Source organism: Struthio camelus, chromosome 4 (genome assembly GCF_040807025.1).
Source record: "Struthio camelus isolate bStrCam1 chromosome 4, bStrCam1.hap1, whole genome shotgun sequence".
Classification (NCBI taxonomy): Eukaryota; Metazoa; Chordata; class Aves; order Struthioniformes; family Struthionidae; genus Struthio; species Struthio camelus.
The window spans coordinates 62,326,138-62,346,651 of NC_090945.1; the positions used below are offsets into that span (position 1 = coordinate 62,326,138).

Below are 20,514 nucleotides of genomic sequence, written 5' to 3' on the forward strand. Positions count from 1 at the left end.
TAAATTATCTGTAACTTTTATGTTGCACTGTTGTGCTGTTGATTTTATTCCTTCTCAAGTATTTTGAGTGAAAAATTGAATCAGCAATGTTCCCTAACACAGGCGTTTCACTTACCGTTTCTCACCTCTCCCCTTCCTATACTCCTCTCAGAGTTTAAGATACACTTAATGTATCTTAGGCAACAGCGTGGACTCTTTTTTTCTCGAGCTTTTATATATATATATATATATATATATCTTTGGCTAAGACATACTGTCTTTTGATAACAGCAAAGGCCACAAAACGGCAGCAGAACAACTTTAAAACCAAGAGCTGCTCTACCAATCTGAAAACGCTGTTTTCCCACACCTCCGTTAGTTTTTCATTCAGAAGTTTGCAGTTCCTGGCTTCAGTGCAAACAACACCCTACATACATCTTGGTATTTTAAGCAAATTTTGTTTGACTTCTAAGCATACATTGAAAAATATTTGTGAACTATAATACAAAATACAGACTTTCAAAATATAGGAACAGGATTTGCCCCATTGATCTTCTGTGGTTTTGACAGAGCTGAATCACTTCAAAGGGCTCAAGGATATATTACTGTAAGACACACTGCATGTTTCTGCCACATGTGCTGACTGCACTTCCGCTCCTCTGCTAAGACAATGGACCACTTAACAAGCTGAATCAGCTACCCCGCGACCATGAAGCCACACAGACAATACGGATTCATTCTGCACAGGTTTCTTTAACCATTTCTTAGGACTGAGAACGCCTGGACAGATGTGTTGTTTCACACCTACGTGAGTGGTACAAGGCTTCTGGAATAGGTAAAATTCAAGAAATGTCTTCCGGAAAACATCTTTTCATGAAGAAAGCATAGAATATTATTTCCCATGTGGCACACTACTGAAATAAATAAATATATGAAGTTACAATCAAATAATTAAGGGGTGATTCTGCCATTTCTTTCCCCCCCGGGTATTTCGCAGTAGCAGCGTGGAATTGTGGCGTTCCAGAACAGCCTGCACACGGCAGAACTCTTCACTCAGGCAATCCCATCCTGCCTTTACAACAACGGCAACATCTGCCTACCACGGAGGCACCGGAGGAGGAAAGCAACACAACTTAATTCGAAACATGGAGGAATTCAGATACCACCGAAACCTCATGAGTTTGAACATATTTCAATGTGTTCACAGGCACAAAGACTCAAATTAGTAATAAGTGAACCTTGGAAGTTAGCTGAGAAGGGTATTTTACCTCGGCATATAATAAATTCTTCGTCTCTTGTTGGCTCATATTATAAATTCTTCGTCTCTTGTTGGTTTCAGTTAGAATAGGTTTATGAATAAAATGCACACTAGCTTTAATTAATTTCCCCAGTTTGTTTTTAACACGCAAAAAGCTGTAATGTACAACCAAACAGTAAGAGCTTAAAAAAAAAAAGTCTTTCATTGTGGACTAAACTCCAGTTGAGACTGCCTCCTGGAAGGCAAATTCAGGTGCAGCTGAGCTATCTCAAGCTGGCATCAAGACTTTTTGAATAGACCGAGACGCTTGTGCATGCGTGCATGAGAGTGAGAACGAGGAGGGTATTTGGATAAGGAAAATCTGTCACGTATACAGCTTTTACATGGCTTGTTGGACGTCCACAGACTCAAGTTGTGTGAAGAGATTTATCTTGAGACCTTGCTGGTCTGTATTCTGTAACTTAAACAAAACATAGGCACAGGTTTCTGATTTATAGGTACAGTTCTTGTTTATTTGAGGATCCTGGGAACTTTTCTGACTCTTGCAACCCTGCTATGCAATCCATTGCATATGGATATTCTATTAAAACACCAAAACTGAAAAGCTTCTACAGAGGAAAAAAAACCCGAAACAAAAACCTTCATTTTAAAGGAAGAACTTTAAACAGTACTGTACTTCTGCATAGTACAGAAGCTACCTGTAGAGTTCCCACTGAAAGCCTCCCACCAGCCACAAGGAAAGCTGCTCACAATCCACGAGTGCAGTACACACACTCCGATGTTTGTTCTCCTAGGGTTACAGCTAGTTCATTATGGACAGTTAATAAACATACATGTAAATAATACTATGAAGTCTTGCAAATTTCTAGAAGAGAATATTTGGTCCTTAGGGCCAGGTGTCCAGATACAAGCATATCGTATCATGACTGAGAACTAACACATTCTCACACCTATCAGATATCCCGCTGAGGGGAACTGAGACATCCCAGAATGCCAGCTGATGCCAAACACTTATGCTAGTTAAGCACTTCTTGTTTTGACCATGTTAATGCCTAAGAATAAACTGTACTTTCTTAGCAACTCCAGGAACACTAGCATTTTCGTACTACAGATAGCACTTACCTACCGTTGGCTTCCTGTGCAAGTTCACAGCACAGCAAAATATCAACGCATTACAATCCTTTTACAAGTGTTTATTGTCAAACAGAACACAAGCAGAACCTAAACAGAACTTGAAAAGGACAATTTGGAAAAAAAAAAAGAAATGGAATTCATGGTAAATAAATTCTTATCTAAAGCCCACCAGAGTATTTGGATTGATACCAGCCAGACTTAGATCAAGCCTTCAGTAACTCTAAGATGAGGCGAGGAATTCCCCTGCTGGTGGAAAGCAATAGGAGTACAGGTCAAAACTCACAGATGTCTCAGTATCTTACATTTGCTCCGGACAGCCACTAAGTGGCACTTAAACACTTCATCTTAGGCCATGATGAATCTGCAAACTGTTGTGAAGAGAGTGGGAAAAAAGCATTACCCAGTTCAATGTCTAATACCTCTTAAGAACAGCCAAGTTCACTTCCTGCAGAAATCCTAAGGGCCTGACTACATAAGGAAGTTTTACTACCAGAAATGCTGTACGGTGCTCCACAGAATCAATTGCTTCCTCTCTTAAATCTCAGTCCTGCTCTGGAAATCAGAGTGCCTCATTTGAGTAGGTCATTATCCACTATTGGGCCATTCTGAAATGGGCACTAGACCAGAAAAATGCAGGTGTCATAGCAGGACTGAAGGGCAAACGAAAGAGGCCCTGACTTCTTGACACAACTTCTAGAAATGCCTCGGAGTTCAATTTCAGTTAAAGATCTCTGCAGGGACCGATGCTATTTGCACCAGCAGAAGCACATTGGAACTGGATTTTAGCAGTCAGCAGCAAAGTAAAAGTGATGAATGAAGCTTTGCTCTTCTTAAGAGTTTAGTACATTATTGCTTCTTAGGCATATGTGGTACTTTCACTTGCATTTTCAATTAAAGAAATAAACCTGAACTGTTTCTCCTAGTAGCACTGTTGAATCCACCATGTTAATCACCCTGAATAGGCTAATACATTATAGTTACTCTTTTTATCTCATTTTAAAAGGGCTTCTGTTTCACTAAAATCATTCTGAAGGAATTAACTACAGAAATTGGATATCTTTTTCCCTCTATGAAAAAACTCAGCTGTCATTGGAAACATATCTGAAGAAAAAAACTACAAGTAGAGTAATATATCTGATATTTTAAATGCTAACCAAGTAAGTGTCTACAAGTGTGCTCAATGTCACTTTTGCAAGTATTTCAGTTGCCTTTAATGGAACTCGCCTGACCTTAAAAGTGCATATACGTTTTCAGGATCAAAGCCTCAGAAGTAAGATTTATATACAGTTTACTTTTTAGGCTCTCAAAGAAACATGTCTATTTTAATTAGCCTCAGGTTTAGATGCAAAACACTTCACCAAATATTAGCTTTACTTTTGTGCTAAACTTTTACTATTGTGCTGAATGTGACAGAGCTACAGAAATCTCAGATCAAGCAAATTACGAATTTCATCTTTTATTCTCTCTTCCGGTGAAAGTTCATTACATTACAATTATAAACACAGCGTACAAGCAACAAAGCAACTCAACAAGTCATAGTATATCATGATTAGGAAGACCATAACTTTTAACCACATTCTGCTCATTATGCATGTGTGAAACTAGCAGGTTTTTTTTTTGTTTTAAGGCTGAAACAAGAAATTTGAAAACTGAAAGCATTCAGTTACATGGGGAGACTATGCTTAGCAAAAGTCAGCATGACCAGCTATAGATCTCAGTAAACGTCACTCTGGGAAAAGTTGGGGGTAGGGTGGGAAAGAAAGGAGAAATACGCATCAATCAGTAGTTTCATACAAAGGACAAACCAAGTATAAACTGGCATTATCCACTCAATCCTTATATCAGATCCTCGATAGTCAACCTTTAGGGCAGATACACATATCCATTTAAGCCTATATTTGTCCAGTCACACAAATCATTCTTTAGGAAAAATTTTTCCCACAGCCCTTTACATAACTTGGCGTCCACAGAGAGGGTAAAAAAACAGCAATATAGAACAACCGTGCCCACAGCAGGCAAGGGAAAGCACTGACTTTACGATAACAATTTGTAACTGTTATTCACTTTGACATATAACAGGATGGGAGATTGCGCTGCTTAAGTAAATACAGCAGTTATATATGCCTCCTCTGCTTTGCGTTTCTGTTCCAGTACAACCAGAGAGCCCCCATCTAATGACCTTGAGGGCACAGCATAAATGTCAGCCCAATACAAGCAAAACTCTAAAAGAAAAGCCAATTGCATGGAACGTAGGGAGCTATTTTAGGAAAATGATTTACTCATTATTATTATTATTTATTAATTGGCTTCGTGTTTTAATGTGCAAGGCTCTGCTCATTAGGGCCATTTTAGAATCTGAAAAAAAGAAAATATAATTGCCTGAACATTAACATATACCTAGAATTACTGCATCTCCAAGACAGCTAAAAAAAAAATCAAGTTTTTCAGAGAAACTTGTGAAACAGAAAATAGAAAGGTTTTATTTTTACTGGACTTGAGGAAAAAAAAATTACAGATACAGGGCCCAGCCCTGCAATCTGATTCATACAAGAACCACTCTTGAGTCTGTCTCAACAGATTGCTTGCACTGAGTTACATGACTGCTATGGCCTTTGGTTTTTCATATATTTGAGCAACGTTATCTTCCCACATGTTTAAAACAGATTGTAAATGCTCTAAATGTTATTTTTTCCACCAAATTGCATTGTTCTTAGTATGTTACTGTACTATGTGCCACGAAAACTAACACTGTATTAGACATGACTAATTTTTATGAAAACTGTCCTTTGCCAAGGCAGTTTTTTTCCCCCTCTAAAATATATGCTTTTCTATTTTAAATTATAAATAACTATCACTGTACTATATCCACAAAAATAATTTTAAAACATCACAGCTGTACATACTTTAACTTCCATAAGACCATTAATTAAATGAAAAATAAAAACTGTCTACTAAAAACAGACTAGATTTTCTGACTTGTGTTTGGAGTTCAATAGGGCAGCATTCTTCCAAATGTCCCCTAGTCTTAAATTAACTTTACTAAGCCACAGCAAAGGGTAACTGCAGAAAATGCAATGGACTTCCTTTATCAATTATTCCTCTTTGTAGTATCGCACATTCAGCTTAATATTCAATGTTGAAGTCAATCAAACAGTATTTTATGAACTGTTAATTCTGTATGTGCAGATGCAACCTAGGGTTCTGGACATATACCCTTCGTCACTCAGAACTTCTGCCCAGGCACAACTCATACTTTTTTTTTTTCTCCTCTTTTTTTTTTTTTTTTTGGCCCAGAACTTTCTGCTTGCTGAGGCTGCAAGGAGACTAGGACACACTTACATGCAGTTGCTTTCACCCATATTGCATCCAATGTCTTTGCAGAAGTCAAACTTGCTACTCTACAGTTAAGGTGAGCTGAGCAACTCTGCTGTTCACGTGTGCTGTTACCGGCACCGTTGTGAAGCTGGGGAACCTAACATGAGTAGTGCTGGAGTAAAACCTGGATAAATATAGCCTCTCACCTGAGGACCTATATTTTACATTTTGAGAACTGCGTGGATCCAGAAAAACTGTAAAATTTTCCACATTCATCTTCCATACTAAGCTATTCTAAGTATTTCAATCAAATTTGAAGACTGCAACATCACCAAAACTCTGGCAAGGTTTTAGAAGTTGGTCACAGAGGGTTAACTTGTTTCCTGGTGAGGGCACTGCTGAGCAAAGCAAAAAAACTGAGCCCAGCTGAGAAAAGGCATTAAACAGGATTAGTATCAGAAAATTAGTGCCGGAGTGAAGTTACAGCCACAAAAACAAAGAGGTTGTCATATGAGTCTTTCACAACACATTCAACCCTTCAGAGGAAGGTTTACTAGTAACTTTAAGACAAATACGTGTACGTTATGGAAATGGATTAAAAGCTCTCCATCCCAATCGGCAGGCCTGTAACAGCAGCAGAGACAAGACTGAGAAGATATATACAGCATGGGGAGAATCTCTCTGCTGGTTTATGCCTTTTCATTTCAGAGCAAGGCTACTCCATTGGTGGACTCACTGGGCAGGTACACAGTGATTTCCTCCCACACATGCCAGGAAGGTAGACTTTAAAGCCTATGACTCTTCCAATGCATAAGTCGCTCTAGGTTACCTGTACAGAGAGCAATTAAGTCTGCAAGTCTACCGGTGCACCTCCACACTCACAATCCTACTTTGTACATCCATTTCACTATGCAAATAAACAACATTAGGGTTCCTGCTACACAGCCCAACCCCTTTGGAGTAAGTTCTGTGCTCTATTTCTACCCATCTGCCTGTGGAAGTACTAGGAACAAACTGTCCCAAATAAATAACTTTCTTTATGCGATCATTTTAGATTCCAAGTTTGTGTCAACTTGGAATTTGACAGAACATCTAAAGTGATCAACCACTGAGCTGGTTCAGAGCAGAAACAATCTTTTTTTTTTTCCAGTGTTGTTTTTCTCAGCTAGTTTAGCCCCTGAAGCAACTCAGCGCAGAGTTGGACAAACCCCGATGCCAGCACAGGAGGAGCACTGAGAGTATATGCCAATGGATATATCAGAAGAGAAAAGAAAGAATAACAGAACTGCCTCTTTTGTCAGAGGATAGCTATTGGACCTCCTCCCTCTGTCATCAGACTTCACTCTTGAACTAGCACTCCATTTAAGTTTAAGACTGATCATATCAGGGGTCTGAAGTCCCATCTTCTCCCTACTCCAAAGCAGCCTGGCCTTGCTCCTCGCTGACACTGACAACAGTGCTCATTAAATTGTACTGTGGTCAGGTTCAGGACGCTAAATTGATTGAAAATATACCACTTTTTCCTTTGGGAATATTTACATTTCCCTGAACTGGCTCATTGAGTGATACCACAGCATGATACTGTAAGTAAGTAAGGGAGAAGGTGAGGGTGTGTGAGTCAGTGACCAAGGGAGTGCAGGACCACCAAAACCTGGACTCAGACTAGGTTAAGATGTTATGGAACTGCAGCTGAGAGATCAAGCTTCTCTTTGGAAATATGTAAAGAATCAGATTAGTTAAGCTGTGATTCATAGAAGATCTAAGGGGAAAAAAAAAGATAATTTCTATCTCAGGACTTTAAAATGTGACCACATATTGACAGGCCCTCAGGATCTTTCCACACAAGTGGAATCACAAGGTGGAGGTTTCAAGGAGGCAACACAAAACTCACATGTCATGCATACGGTATATATCGTATACCATTCAACAATTTACTTGTAGAGGATGCATCTTCAGTACCTAAAGGCTTATGGTCTTTGCATGCGTGGAATGGAGCAAATGATTCAAGGCAGAGGAAGAATCTGGCCTACTGCCCCAATTCTTACTATAATTCATAGAGTTATTCCAAATAAACTGTTTTCACATGCTTTTGCAGTTGCCTGCAAAAGCAGGCACTTAATCTGATGACACAAGCAGCCACTTTGAATCCTATGCGCGAATTTTATATCCCTATGCTTAAATTAAAACTTATGAAAGCTTGAAAAAAGGTAAAATATATCTGGTCTAATATACTCCCTTGCTCTCTCCCCTTCTATCATCATCTTCCCTCCCCTTCCACCTTAATCATTGCAGACAGATTTCACAGAACATGAAATCTTCAAATGCAGTATGGAAGAGCTTCAATCAAAGCACATGGAATATATACTTAGTCTCCTCCTGTAATCATTTGCTTCCATATTCCAATACCATATATGATTGCATTTCACTGCACAATGGTGCAATTATTATTTCTAACACTAAGAACTCATAAATATTTTCTTACACAATATAGTTCTTGAATCAAGCCAAAGGCTTTTTTCAGTCACTGTGCCTGTAATGTTATGGCCCAAGCACACTGAACCTGCTGAAGTGTGTGGAAAGCTTCAGTGAGATTTTCAGCACAAGCAACACAAAAGTTTCCACGCCCAGAGGTATGCGAAATGGCACAGAGATCTGCTGCACCTAGAAAAGCGAAATATTCTGCAGGAAAGTCCCCCAAAGCCTGCAGACAACCTCCAACAATGTGAAAAAAGCAACAAAAGCAGAGGTGGCTGGTAACACACTGGCTTTGCAGTAACTCAGTTTTGCCTTCTAAAGAGAGATAAAAAAGAATCTTTAAGACATTGCCTGCAACTCAGAAGATCAAGCTCAAATTCTCAGCACTACTGCAAGTTTCATACGTGCTCCTGAAGAGAACAGACTAGAATGATTCCCTTCTTCTGAGTGACTATTCTAGGTACGTGTTTTCAATCTCTGACACTATTGGTTTTTGCCTCTATAACAGGAAGGATATGCAATGCCCCTCAGCGTAACTCAACCATGGAAGCTAGGGCAGTCTCTTCCGATGGGGTAGCGGGAGAGTTTTAGCCCCCCTGGGCAGGCTAAGTCTGCCTCTTCCCGCAAAAATGCTCCAGTCACTAGGTTACATGGCTGTTCTATGCTCAGTGTCATCAAATCAGTCACAGGAGATTCAGGAGTCTTTGCCAAACAGAGGGAAGATAGGCCTGGAACCACTTCATCCTTCCAAGACAGAATGAGCTCTGGTCACGCACATTAATTGCACATATCTAGGGACTTTTACTGATGAAAAACATAAGTGTTAAGTGTGAGACATCCTACGAGATTAGGCATGGGTTCTGAATGCTGCACTGTCAGACACTGGCACCTACATTTTTTTTGGTCTCAATCTCTTGGTACTCCGTTTCCCAGTCTGTACGATGGAGATAATACTTCCTCTCCATGTGAAAGGGAAATTTCTGAAGAGAACTGTACTGCAACACTGGAGCATGCTTGAATATTACAGCCTATCCATTCCACTACTTGTGATGAACTTCATAAACCACCAGCATCAGACTAAAGGAACAGTTAGTAGTCAAAAGCGGTCATCAAAAGTTTGTTAATTATTTTTTAACCTCAGCTCCACTGTTCAGTATTTCTGCTGTAATCCCCCCCCAAAAAAATAAAGGGACAATGAATAATCTTGGCATGACCTTTCGCTCTAAAAAAGGTGCTCATAACAGATTAAGTAAGACAGAGCTACTTTCAATATTATTTAAGTTGAAAAATCCTAAAACAATGTCTTTGTACACAGAATATTATACTGTTGAGGTAAGGTTAAGAGTTCTTAATAGCCATTCTGTAGCAGAAATACCTTTTTCTGCATGATTCAGCAGACTGAGGAAATCACAAGAAAATACCATTTTTAAGGTTGCAACCACCATTAAAATGGGAACAGGCACCTCTCTGACTAACAAACTATGTGATTCATTTCATCTTCCTTGTTATGATGTTATCTCCGACTTCAAGCCAGGAAACGGCAATGGTATTGCACAGACGATTCTTCCATGTGGCGATCAGAAGCTGAGGTTGAGGAAGATTACACAGTATTTCTTACAAAAAGAAGGTGAATATAGGAGAACTTCAATTAGGCCAGGATTTCATTCAGGAATATCACAAACTTACTCTACATATTGACAAGAGCCTCATAAAGGCTTCGGATCCATACTGCTACGGACAGAGTCATTGGCTGCAAAAGCCCCCTAAAAGAAAAGGGAATTCACACACACACAAATCCTTTGAACAGATCTCAAGCACAGAGTTGGTGCAGCCACAGTTATGCTGTACGCTCAGGATCAGTGTAGACCCTGTTTACTTTGTGACAGTGGCTAAAGTATAGCTGGCTGCTTGCATTACACAGGATACTCTATTAAGACTTACAGAGAAAGTCTGATCTACTTTATATACTGAATTATATACTTGCGCAAATATGTATTTGATCCTTCATTTGTTTGTTTTTCCCTTCTGCCTTTTTTTTTTATATGAATTTCTCCAGCTAGCATTTGGAGACATGTGGAGACACTTTTTAAACCAAAAAAACAGCAGTAGCGGTTTGCAGTTAAGGAAATTTCATCAAAAAAAAAAGGCCCATGTGAACAGGAGGGAGAAAACACAGCCAAATGTAGCTCTCAGCTGCAGTGCAGTAAATCCAGCTACTCCATTTTGCTTCCATGGAGTTCTATGCTTTTTGCAAAAGAGAAAAAATAAAATCAAATTTTAATCTTCCTAGACTCATCGAGCAATAACACAAAGTAGAAAAAGATCTCCTCTATCTTTACAATCACCTTCCCTGAATTCCTTTAATAAATGGAAGCGGTCCTTTTAATAAAAGGATACTTAGTAAGGCCATACTTTAGAGTCCAACGCAAAAATAAGTTGCGTAAGAATACTCAGTTATGAAGCTAAGCCTCACAACAACTGCGCTGGAGTTCACTGGGCTTTTGCTATTCCTTTTATAGATGAATAATGTGAAGTTCACTCACAGCTTCAGCTCCCTGTGAGGCTGCACAGAGCTAAGTCTCGATTATCTGAAACCAGCTTCTGCAGTACATAATCAGATCACAAACCACATAACTGAGTGTTCTGCATTCTAGGTAATACAGCATGATCTACTTAAGTGCATAAGCTATTGTTACTCATAAAAGTAGGTGAAGGTTATTTAAAAGGTGGTTGGGTAAAGTGACTGTTAATGCAATTGGCGTGACAGAAAATAAAGACCTCTGACAAAAGGAGAAATCACTCTTGTAACCAAATAGCACAACAACAGGGAAAACGTCACATTTTGAAGAGTGCCTCAGTATAAGGGGATGTAGCTTATCTGCACCTACTATGGGATAGATTTGGCACCACTGAAACCAATGGGAAGAGTGCCAGGGACCTAAAGAGCAGGCTCAGATCCAGAGCAAGTCTCTGTCAGCCGCTACTGCACAGACATTGCCTCTCTGACACCAATATTCCTGCAGCTGACATAAGACCAACTCCTGGCCCAAGGGCTGTCCCCGCTTTCTGACCCTGCAGAGTGAAGATTCAGAAGAATCAAGTAGACTTGGGCATGTCTTGTGCATCTGTGATCCTGCTCAAATCAGCAGCAATGTCTCTCTACATAATAGGAAAGAACAGTTCTATCAGTGTTTTCCCATTATAGCAGTAACAGTTCTGATAAACGCAAGTATATATTACAGGTTGTTATGACAATTTGCATCCAGATTTCTGGGTGGGAAAAAAAAAAAAAGAACTTAACCCTTTGAAAATCCAAATTGAACTTATATTTCTTCATATCCCAGTTCTGCATAAGTTGTTGATAATCTTACAGGAATAAGACATCTGGCTCAAGTTTTTATGATCTCTCCCAAATCCTATAAACATCCAGTTTATATTACAGAAGGAAGAAGAGAAACTTCCAGACATTTTGAGCATCTGCTTCACTAGATAAAGGTGGCAGTGCTGTCTGCCAACTTTCACTCTGCATTATCAATTGCAATTTGTAACTGTCATCTTGCCAGTAAATTCAGAGTGCGTGTTCGTAACATAGGTTAGTCCTTCACTCCTTGAGACATCTCAGATTTCTATGAAACCATTAATGTTAGAACTGTTACTCCTTATTTAAAATAAATATAAAAACGTAAGAAAGGACAGAACAAGCTTAGCTCGCCTTACATCTGAACTGGCCAAGGGCACTATCAGATAAATTTGCCAGCAAACCAGTAACCAGTACTCCATTTGCCAGCCCAACCAACCAGCAAATAGGAATAAACATAGCCAAGTAAAACAAATCACCTGATGCACCAAAGCAGGATCAACATCATGGGGCACAGAATTACTTTTCTACATTGAAAATAGGAACAGAGATTATTCTTTTTCAGGAATGCTTTGGCTACTTCGTAACCATCGGGAGACTGGTACGCTGCAACAATATTCTGTCAGCTTCTCCTTATCTTTCTCTTTCATTTCTCAAGAGTCAATTAAGCAAGGGGTCGTATAGCAAGAAAGTGGAGTTGTGTACGTGGAGAATGAGTTTACTAAGGGAACTGTACGCTTCATCTACAGTTCAAAACACTGTATCTTCCAAACCACCACATTTGAAGTGTAGGACAAAAAAAGGAGAATAATTTTTAATGTAAATAGTTTTCAACAACAATGATGCCAACAACATCACATTTCCATAAAACTTAAATTTCAGACTGCAAGTCACTGGGAAAACACGCAGGCTGGTAATGAGTATGTTTGTGGTCAAGCCATTACACTTGTACAGCACCCGAGTGCTCTGACTAAGCTGTTCAGCAAGGCTGCAGCTTCTCACCACTCAACATGGCATGCACAGTCTCTGCCTATGACCTGCTAGTAGTCTTTGTCAGCTTCCCCAGGCAATATAATTGAATCCATCTCTGTCCCTGAGCACCCACAAAGAATATGCCTTAACACTTCAGCCCCATTATGGGGCAGACATTTCTCAAACACGAAGCCACATTAGAACCTCCACAGAATGGGGGTGAAGGCATAAGCAACTCCACTATCGCTAACAAGTGGAAACTTACTGGGATTATCCATAAGGAAGGAAAGGAGGCTCCAAATCCCAGAGATGATAGATCTGCTTAGAAAGGAGAACTCTAATCCATGAGAGATGCTGTCCCTAGGCAGTGCAAACTCCTCAAAATTCCTTCTAGTACTAAATGGAGTGGAATGATCTCTATGTGCATGTGCTTGTTTTCAAGTAAGGGGTCAAGCAGCAGTTTGCCAAGAATGCTCCCTCTGCCCTTCCCTATTTACTGCTACAGCCCAGCAGAGCAAGCAGGCCATACACTGCCATGATGATGCAATGGAAATAACTATACAAGATCCTACAGAGTGACATAATAGGGCACCGCCTGTTCTTTTACTTCTAAAGGAGCAGCACACAGAATTCCTAGCAAAGAATCCTGACGTTATTTAGCATTAATTACTCACCTACTCATGTCTTCTCTAAAGAGAGCATGTTGGTAATGGAATAACAATGAACCTGACAACCCTGCATTCATATCCAGAAAAAAAACTACATACATTCCCCTCCACGCCCACCAACTCTAGATTTTAACTAAAAATCACCCAGAAAAAAAATTGTCTCCCATTAACAAAATGCTTTTTTACTATACAGATAATTAATCTCTCAGTAATTGAGTATATGTTCAGGCTCAGTATGTATATACAAAGGAATACGACTACAGTGAATGAACTCCAGTCTCTCACCAGTGCTGATGCTAGAAGCCTGACTATTGCCTGGTTTTCTGTACCTTCTACCACCTCCACTGCTATTTCTCTGTCTGCATCAAGTTCAAGTTTCTTTTTCTCCTCCTCAAAGGCCTTCACTGTTTAGTCCTTCCACTTACCTGCTTTCCTCTTAATATATTAATCTTCCTAGCCTACTTCTCCCATAGACAACCTTCTGCCCTCTTTCATTCTACTTATCCTAATGGGGAGATAAACTCAGAACTTAATTGCAAAAGCACAATTACCTTGTACCTCAAATTCTCAGTTAGACCTGAGCTAATCTGAGAACTCCTTGTCAAATATAGCCCCAGCACAGATTTATCTGTGAAAACACAAAGAATTGCAGCTCTTGTAGTTTGCAATATAGTATAATCAGTAACCTGTTTTTAATAAAAATAGGTGAAGTACAGTTATCACAGAAGTCTGAAGGTCCAAGATCACTGGGTAAAGAGTTATCAGCACCCAAACTCTGTGACTAAATCTATCTGGACTACTGTGGCTCCTTTACACAGCTGAAGCTAATGGAAAAAAATATGCTAAACATTTTTTGTCTGTCGGGGGGCTCAACAGACAGGAAAGTACCCCTGACAATGCAGTTCGGCCTGGAAGACTGCTTTTAATTCTTCAGAGCAGGTTTTGCAGACACTGAAAAGAAGTCCTTGGGAACAAGAAGGCCCGCATCAGAGTCTGCTGAGTCACATAGGCTGCAAAAGTCTAGTTTCTAAGATTTGTTTCTTTTGAAGGTGAACATAAGCTGCAGCCACCTAGTGCTAAGTCCTTCATCCCAACTCAAGCCGCTTTTAACAAATACCTCCCTTAGTTTATAACAAAGATATCCAGTTCCTTCCTATGCTTCCAAGCTGGGTATCTAAAAGATATGTAATCAGTTCTCTCCTCTTCATAAACGTACAAACACTAATATGCTGATCAGATTTACATAGAAGTACTCAGGGCAGAATAACAAAACCCTGTAAAGCATAAGAAATATATGTAAAAGGTAGATTATTCAGAAACTACGCCAAATTTCAGTAAATTACCCCAGGCTTGACTTTTGGAGATTCTGGCATTTCCAGCATCCTGGTAGAATCTATATTCTAATAGAATAGAATATAGGTCCACAAATGCTGATTAGATGTCTACTTCCTATTTAGGAACCTAGCTCTCAGAAAAGTCAAGAGAAACAGCCTTACAGTCAAGGCAAGTTAAATGACTAGAATTCAATTTCCTGTCGAGGGGGAGGGTAGTTTTCGAAAGGACAGATAGCTGTGTGCATCTGCTGCTAGATAGTTAAAATACGCACCCAGAAATTCTATGTTCTGTCCAAAAACATGTAGACACAGCTGAAAATTTAACTAGATACTTATTTTGCTCTCTTTCGTTTCAAACAGGTCTAAAATGTGATCAAACAGGTCTAAAATGTGATCAAACATGGAAAACAGACTTGCTTTTCAATCTGCTGCTGCAAAAGAAAATGTTTTGCAGGTGATCAGTGTTGCTTACGAACCATAATCCTGTAAAACCACAAGCCACAAAATGAAGCACGTAAGCAAAATGCAAAATGCATTTAACGGCCTCTATTCAATGCCAAGTCCTAAAACATCTACTCCTTATTTTTACCTCCTTACATATAGAAATTTGGCATTCTACATTTTAACTTGACAGGATCTCTTACTCGAATGCTTACGATTTACAACATATTTGCCTTGTAATTTACTGAACTGCCTTTTTATCTAGGGGGAATTAACTAAAGTTTTTTCCATATGTTTTGAGCTCTAAGCCACAGACCACAGATTTGGAACTGTACAATGTTTTGCTTATTGGGTGGAAGGCATAAATCCCACATTCATTACATATTCAAGTAATATCTCCAAGGTGCTTCAGCTGGACTTCTCCTATAAGTCGAGCAAGCAGCATCTAGCAACACACGCTCTCTTCTGACATAACTATAGAGTCTACGCTCACATGGTGCGGGACACGCCACTGCTCTGCCAGCAGTAGATTATCAACCTATCATTTGGCCTTGTGCCAAATTTTGCTCACCTTACTCACCCATGAGTCATTGTCTCACATTATTCTCAAACAACAGAAGAAAAAAACTGACTATTTTTAATGCTGCAACCTTTTCAGCAAGGCCAAAAGTTACTCGTGTGAAATGCAGACTGAGCCAAATGTCACCCACAGTGCGAGACTTGCACAGCCGAGTCCTAGCTTGCAACCCCGTGCGGCCAGCCTACATATCAGATTTGCAGCTCTGTGTTGTGGCCTCTCATCTGCTCTCTGACATCACGTGCCAGGCTCTGTGGACTAAAGAGCCAGGAAGAGGTTTCCACACTGTCTGCGGGCTGGAAGCGTGCTGTGCATTGAGGCTCCACCCTTTCCCCTCCTTCTTCTGAGGAAGGAGGCACCTCTCTTTCCCAGTCACATAGGTCTCTGCTCAGAAAAACAGAAATCTGAGAGGTCTGACTTTAGGATTAGATAAAGTTCACAGTGATTAAAGGGTGAAATCCTAGCCCTAGTGACATCAACAGAAAAACTCTCACTGACTTAAAGAAGGCCAAGATTTCAGCCTGTAACCCAAACTATAGTGTTTTCTAACCCAATGCAATTCAGGCTCTGATCCTGCAAAAGAATTGCACACCTTTCACTTCACATACTGAGTAGTTCAAACTCAATACAACTGTTGACATCAAGTGACGTGAAACCTGTTGGTGAGTTTTAGAGAGATCCAGTCTTCAACTGCAAATACCACCTTACAATCTTACACTGTGGTGAAGCTTCAAACAGCACAGAAGCAACTCCATTTTACAAGAGGTCGTGCTGACTTCTCCACATTCCCATCATACTCTGTAAAACACTTGATAACAGAAGAAGAGTAAATTCATAAGTAATATTCTGAGGATCGGTTGCTTAGGGTTTTTTTTTTTTCTTTTTACTTACTTTTGTTTGATCATCAGCTTTGAAAACATAGCAGACACTTTGCTGATTTGCTGCTCCATCCTTTATCAGACAAGCAAAGTAGCTTGGATCGTGGCTGTTGTGAATCAACTTGTGGACATGCTGTGGCTTGTACTCGAACAAACTTGAGCAAATCAAAGGATCCCACTGCTGGTTTTTCCCCGTGTCTGGTTCGCATCGCAGACTTGCTGGTGAAACATAAAGCCGGATTTGGCTGGTGCTGGGTTCTTCTTTGACAGACTCTGTACTGAGCCGCCGGATCTCTGCCACAACCCAAGGCAGCATTGACATGGTGGTTAGTGAATGCACTGGCAGAGAACCAACAAGCTGGAGAGTGAAATTCACTGAGAGATCACTAGATGCTTGGTATTTTTTAACTTTGAATGTTATTGGCTCCATTTTACAATCCAGAAGGGAAGCTAGAATAATTCACCGATATTTCAGGTCCATGGAATGATGACGCTTGGCCACTTCCTTTAGTTAAGGAATTCTGGAAGGAAAAAAATAGTTATGTAAGGGCTGCAACAACTGCTTAGTTTTCCTATTAAAAAAGAATGGTCGGTAATGAAAATATTTAACAGATTAACATCAGAAGATCAGAAGAGACATTCGGATCATTTACCACTCTCTACCTAAACACATGTTTTCCCTACACTGGATCTTACTATTTCAGGTCCAATCATCACAATAGCACTACAACACATCACCTGGAAAAAAGTCAGTCCTGATTTAAGAGTTGCTCTTACAACCCTTGTTAAATCATCTAATGATTAATTACACTCAAAAATGCACCTTCTTCCTAGTCTGTTCCTGTTTGCACACGTGTATCACATTGGCCTACTCCAATCTTATTATCACAAAAAAAACTCAGGTTAGCTATTACAACCTCTATGACGTTTGAAGTCAATGCTTGCTGAGATGATAGTTTCACACTCAAAAAATGGCTTACCTTTCTTATTCATAGGCTGGATGATTTTAAATTTGGCCACTCATATGGGGTTGTTTACTTGTGTATAGTTTGCTAAGCAATCATCTGCTGTTACCAATCAGACTTTTTCATTAAATAACATGCCAGAAATCTTTAGATCATCCGAAAAAGCTAACAACAGTGAACTAACTAATAACTGATAAACCTGTACAGATAAGCAACAATCCTTACAGGAACCCACTAAAAAACAGGCGATGATTCATTATATATAATTGCATTTTGAGGCCTGTCAGCTAGCCAGGAATATTTAGTGTTTGCCACGTTGATACTGTATCATTTTCTTTTCTTAAAATATCATATGGAACCAAGTTAAATACCTTACAACACCCTGTTATACCCAGCATTTACTACTACTATTATTACATATTAATAATTTTAGTGACAAAATCAAGCAGCTGCATTTATCTATCAAATTAGTTCTGCAAAACCTAGAGTCCATAAAAACATATAGATTGCTATTGATTACATTATCATGTTTTACCTCTTCATTAACTGAGTCTGGTTTCAGCTGTTGCGTTATTTTGTGCGAGACTGAAGAGAAGTTGACAGGCCTATAATTGCCTACTTTAAATATCATGACACTACCTTACCCTCAACCTTCTGAAACTTTCCCATGAAAGACCTATTAAAAACAACGTGGGCAGTGTCAAGATCTCTTTTTAATTATATACATTTTAATTATATATGTTTTAATTACATTTGAACGAATACTTTAGCAAATAGTATCTGTTTACTGTGACAACAGCATGTCTTGTCTTTGTCCATCTACAAACCTGATCAAAAAGCAGCAGTATTTTTCTCATGAGTTTACATTAAATGTTGTCCTTCATTCGTCCTTCTACCAATATTTTCAAGCTGAGTTTCTAAACGGTGCTACGCTTTGTTGAAAATGAATGCAGATATCTCAAATTTAGGATAAGAAAACTGTTTGGAGAAAATTTCAAGTTGGAAATATATTTTAAACTAAACAAATGCTTAATGTGCAACTAATTTGCAAATGTTCAAATGGGAAAAAACGGTTCTGCAGTAGTTTTGCAAACTGTAAGGACTTGAGAACTCTAGGAACCAGACATTCGGGTAGATTTACTTTTTGGGAATTCTGGGAGTCTTACGATAGATAAACTCTGTGGCTACATTACTGCTTCCAGAGATGCCAAATTTAGTCAGAGAATCCAATACTGCAGGTTTTTGAAGACATTCTTTGAAAAAAAAAATCATAAAATAAGTAACATTCTAGATGCGTAGGACAACTTTTAAAAAGGCATTCACAGAGTTCTAGCCTTTTTATAAATCCATGTGCATGTGTCTGTGTGGTGGTGGGAGGAAGGAGAGGCATATAAACACAGAATTTTTATGCCTCATTTTAATTATACTGAAATTTTTTCACATTTGTCTTTTTGTTTCACAAATAAGCAAGAGAACAAACCTCTCCTTTCATACAATGATTACAAATGCATTGCATAGTATGGGATATAGCAGGTTCAGAAAGCATTTTTACACCTTATCAAACAGAATGCTGTAACATGATTATCTTTGTAGTTTTGCTTCCATCTGGAACCAAAATTGTCTCTTCCTCTTTGACACACTTATGAATTTTTTCTCCTCAAGCATAACAAGAAAATATAGTTCAGCAGCTTGCAGGGAAGATTGGATTCATTCACCACCACTGGTGTGTGGTCCAAAAAGCATGAATATTGAGGTAATATGTTACAGTGTTCTCATTACTTAGTGGCAAACATCACAGCCTCAGAATAATAAGCCTAAGAAAACTCCATTCTCAGTTGAAATCAGGCAGACTACGCCACTAGACAGCCATGTACTCTTTGTTCAAATCAGTTTTCAGTTTTGTTTTCTCAGAATTTTTTTTTAAATGTGATTACATAAAATGCATGTAAACATGCAACAGAGCTGTCCTCATTTAAGTCAACTTTTCAAGGAAGAGAGAAAGTCTCATTTGGAATATCAACGTTCATCCACCATGCTCTTTTATCCCAGACCCAGAAAGCACTGCCGCCTCAAATAGGAATAAACATCACAACAGAATATAATACATTATTTTGAGTGCAAACCCTAAGGACTAAACAGTATTAAAAAAAAAAACAAAAACAGGGTAACGCTCTGTCATACTTCAACAAACACAGTACTGCTGGAATGTATTTAATATAAATGCAAAGCTTCTTGGCATTCATTTCTTTTAAAAAAAAATAAACACCTTGCAAAGTCAACAACATAAATGCTCCGGTGTCTGCATTTGTTATTTCTAAAGAATAACAGTTTGCAATATTAAATCAAAACAGCTAACTGCAAGTTAGAATGCTGTTTTTTTCCTAACAATATGAGGGACTAGAAGTGCAGATTCTCAGAGTACAAGTTTAGCGGTATCAGAAGGTTTCCTCATCTAATCCACCACATTACCACTTTTTTGTCTCCCTTTTCCCAGCCATTCATTCTTTACTTCCTCCAAATATCGTCCTTATCTTCATTTTCATGCAACCCCCCCCCCCCCAAATTATACCATTTTTGTATTACTGAAGTTGATGTGCTTTAAGTTTACATCAAAGACTAGGTTTTACTCCCAGACCATTATGTATTCATATGCATGCTTAATTTAGCTCTAAGAATAGTTCTGTTAAGATGAACAGGCCTATTTCTAGACACAAAATCAAGCACACATTATGATTAAAGAGCAGCTGTGCTTTGGGCCCCTCTCTGTCTGCCCTGACTCTGCCACACGGAGTTGAGGCACCTTCTCCCATCTCTTGTCGCTACCACACAGTTCATCCCTGTGAGACCTGGAGCTGCAGGTGCAGCACCCCTGTTTAGCAGCCATATTAATACAACAGGCCTGGATAAGTTTCCTTTGCTCCCAAGTCTCTGACTTATTAACTCACAAACAGCTTCTTGAAAGTGAAAGAAGCTTATTTAGCCTTTAATCCAAGAGAAAATGGTAAGGTATAAAACAAAGCTGTCTGCTCATTTCCTTCCACCCACCCTGTAATCCTCCTCTGACAGCTTAAGAAGCGCCACTCAGCCCAGCTACTCGTCAGGCTTTGCTCAGCACACACTGAACGTCTCTGTTTATTCTCTCCTCGTATCTCTCTCAGTG

The 20,514-nt window shown here is 39.2% G+C and overlaps 1 protein-coding gene across 10 annotated transcripts in view; it reads right to left on the reverse strand.

Moving 5' to 3' along the window:
* The window catches only part of TBC1D1 (TBC1 domain family member 1), a 120,911-nt gene that overhangs the window by 93,413 nt on the left and 6,984 nt on the right, over positions 1–20,514 (reverse strand). For 9 of the 10 annotated variants that reach the window (XM_009673357.2, XM_009673354.2, XM_068943202.1 and 6 more), the window contains exon 2: positions 16,403–16,910. In XM_009673357.2, the coding sequence (XP_009671652.2) occupies positions 16,403–16,819 (417 nt within the window). In that variant the 5' untranslated portion in view covers positions 16,820–16,910. Of the gene's footprint in view, positions 1–16,402; positions 16,911–20,514 lie in introns of those variants that run through there. The other variant, XM_009673359.2, reaches the window with a different exon arrangement.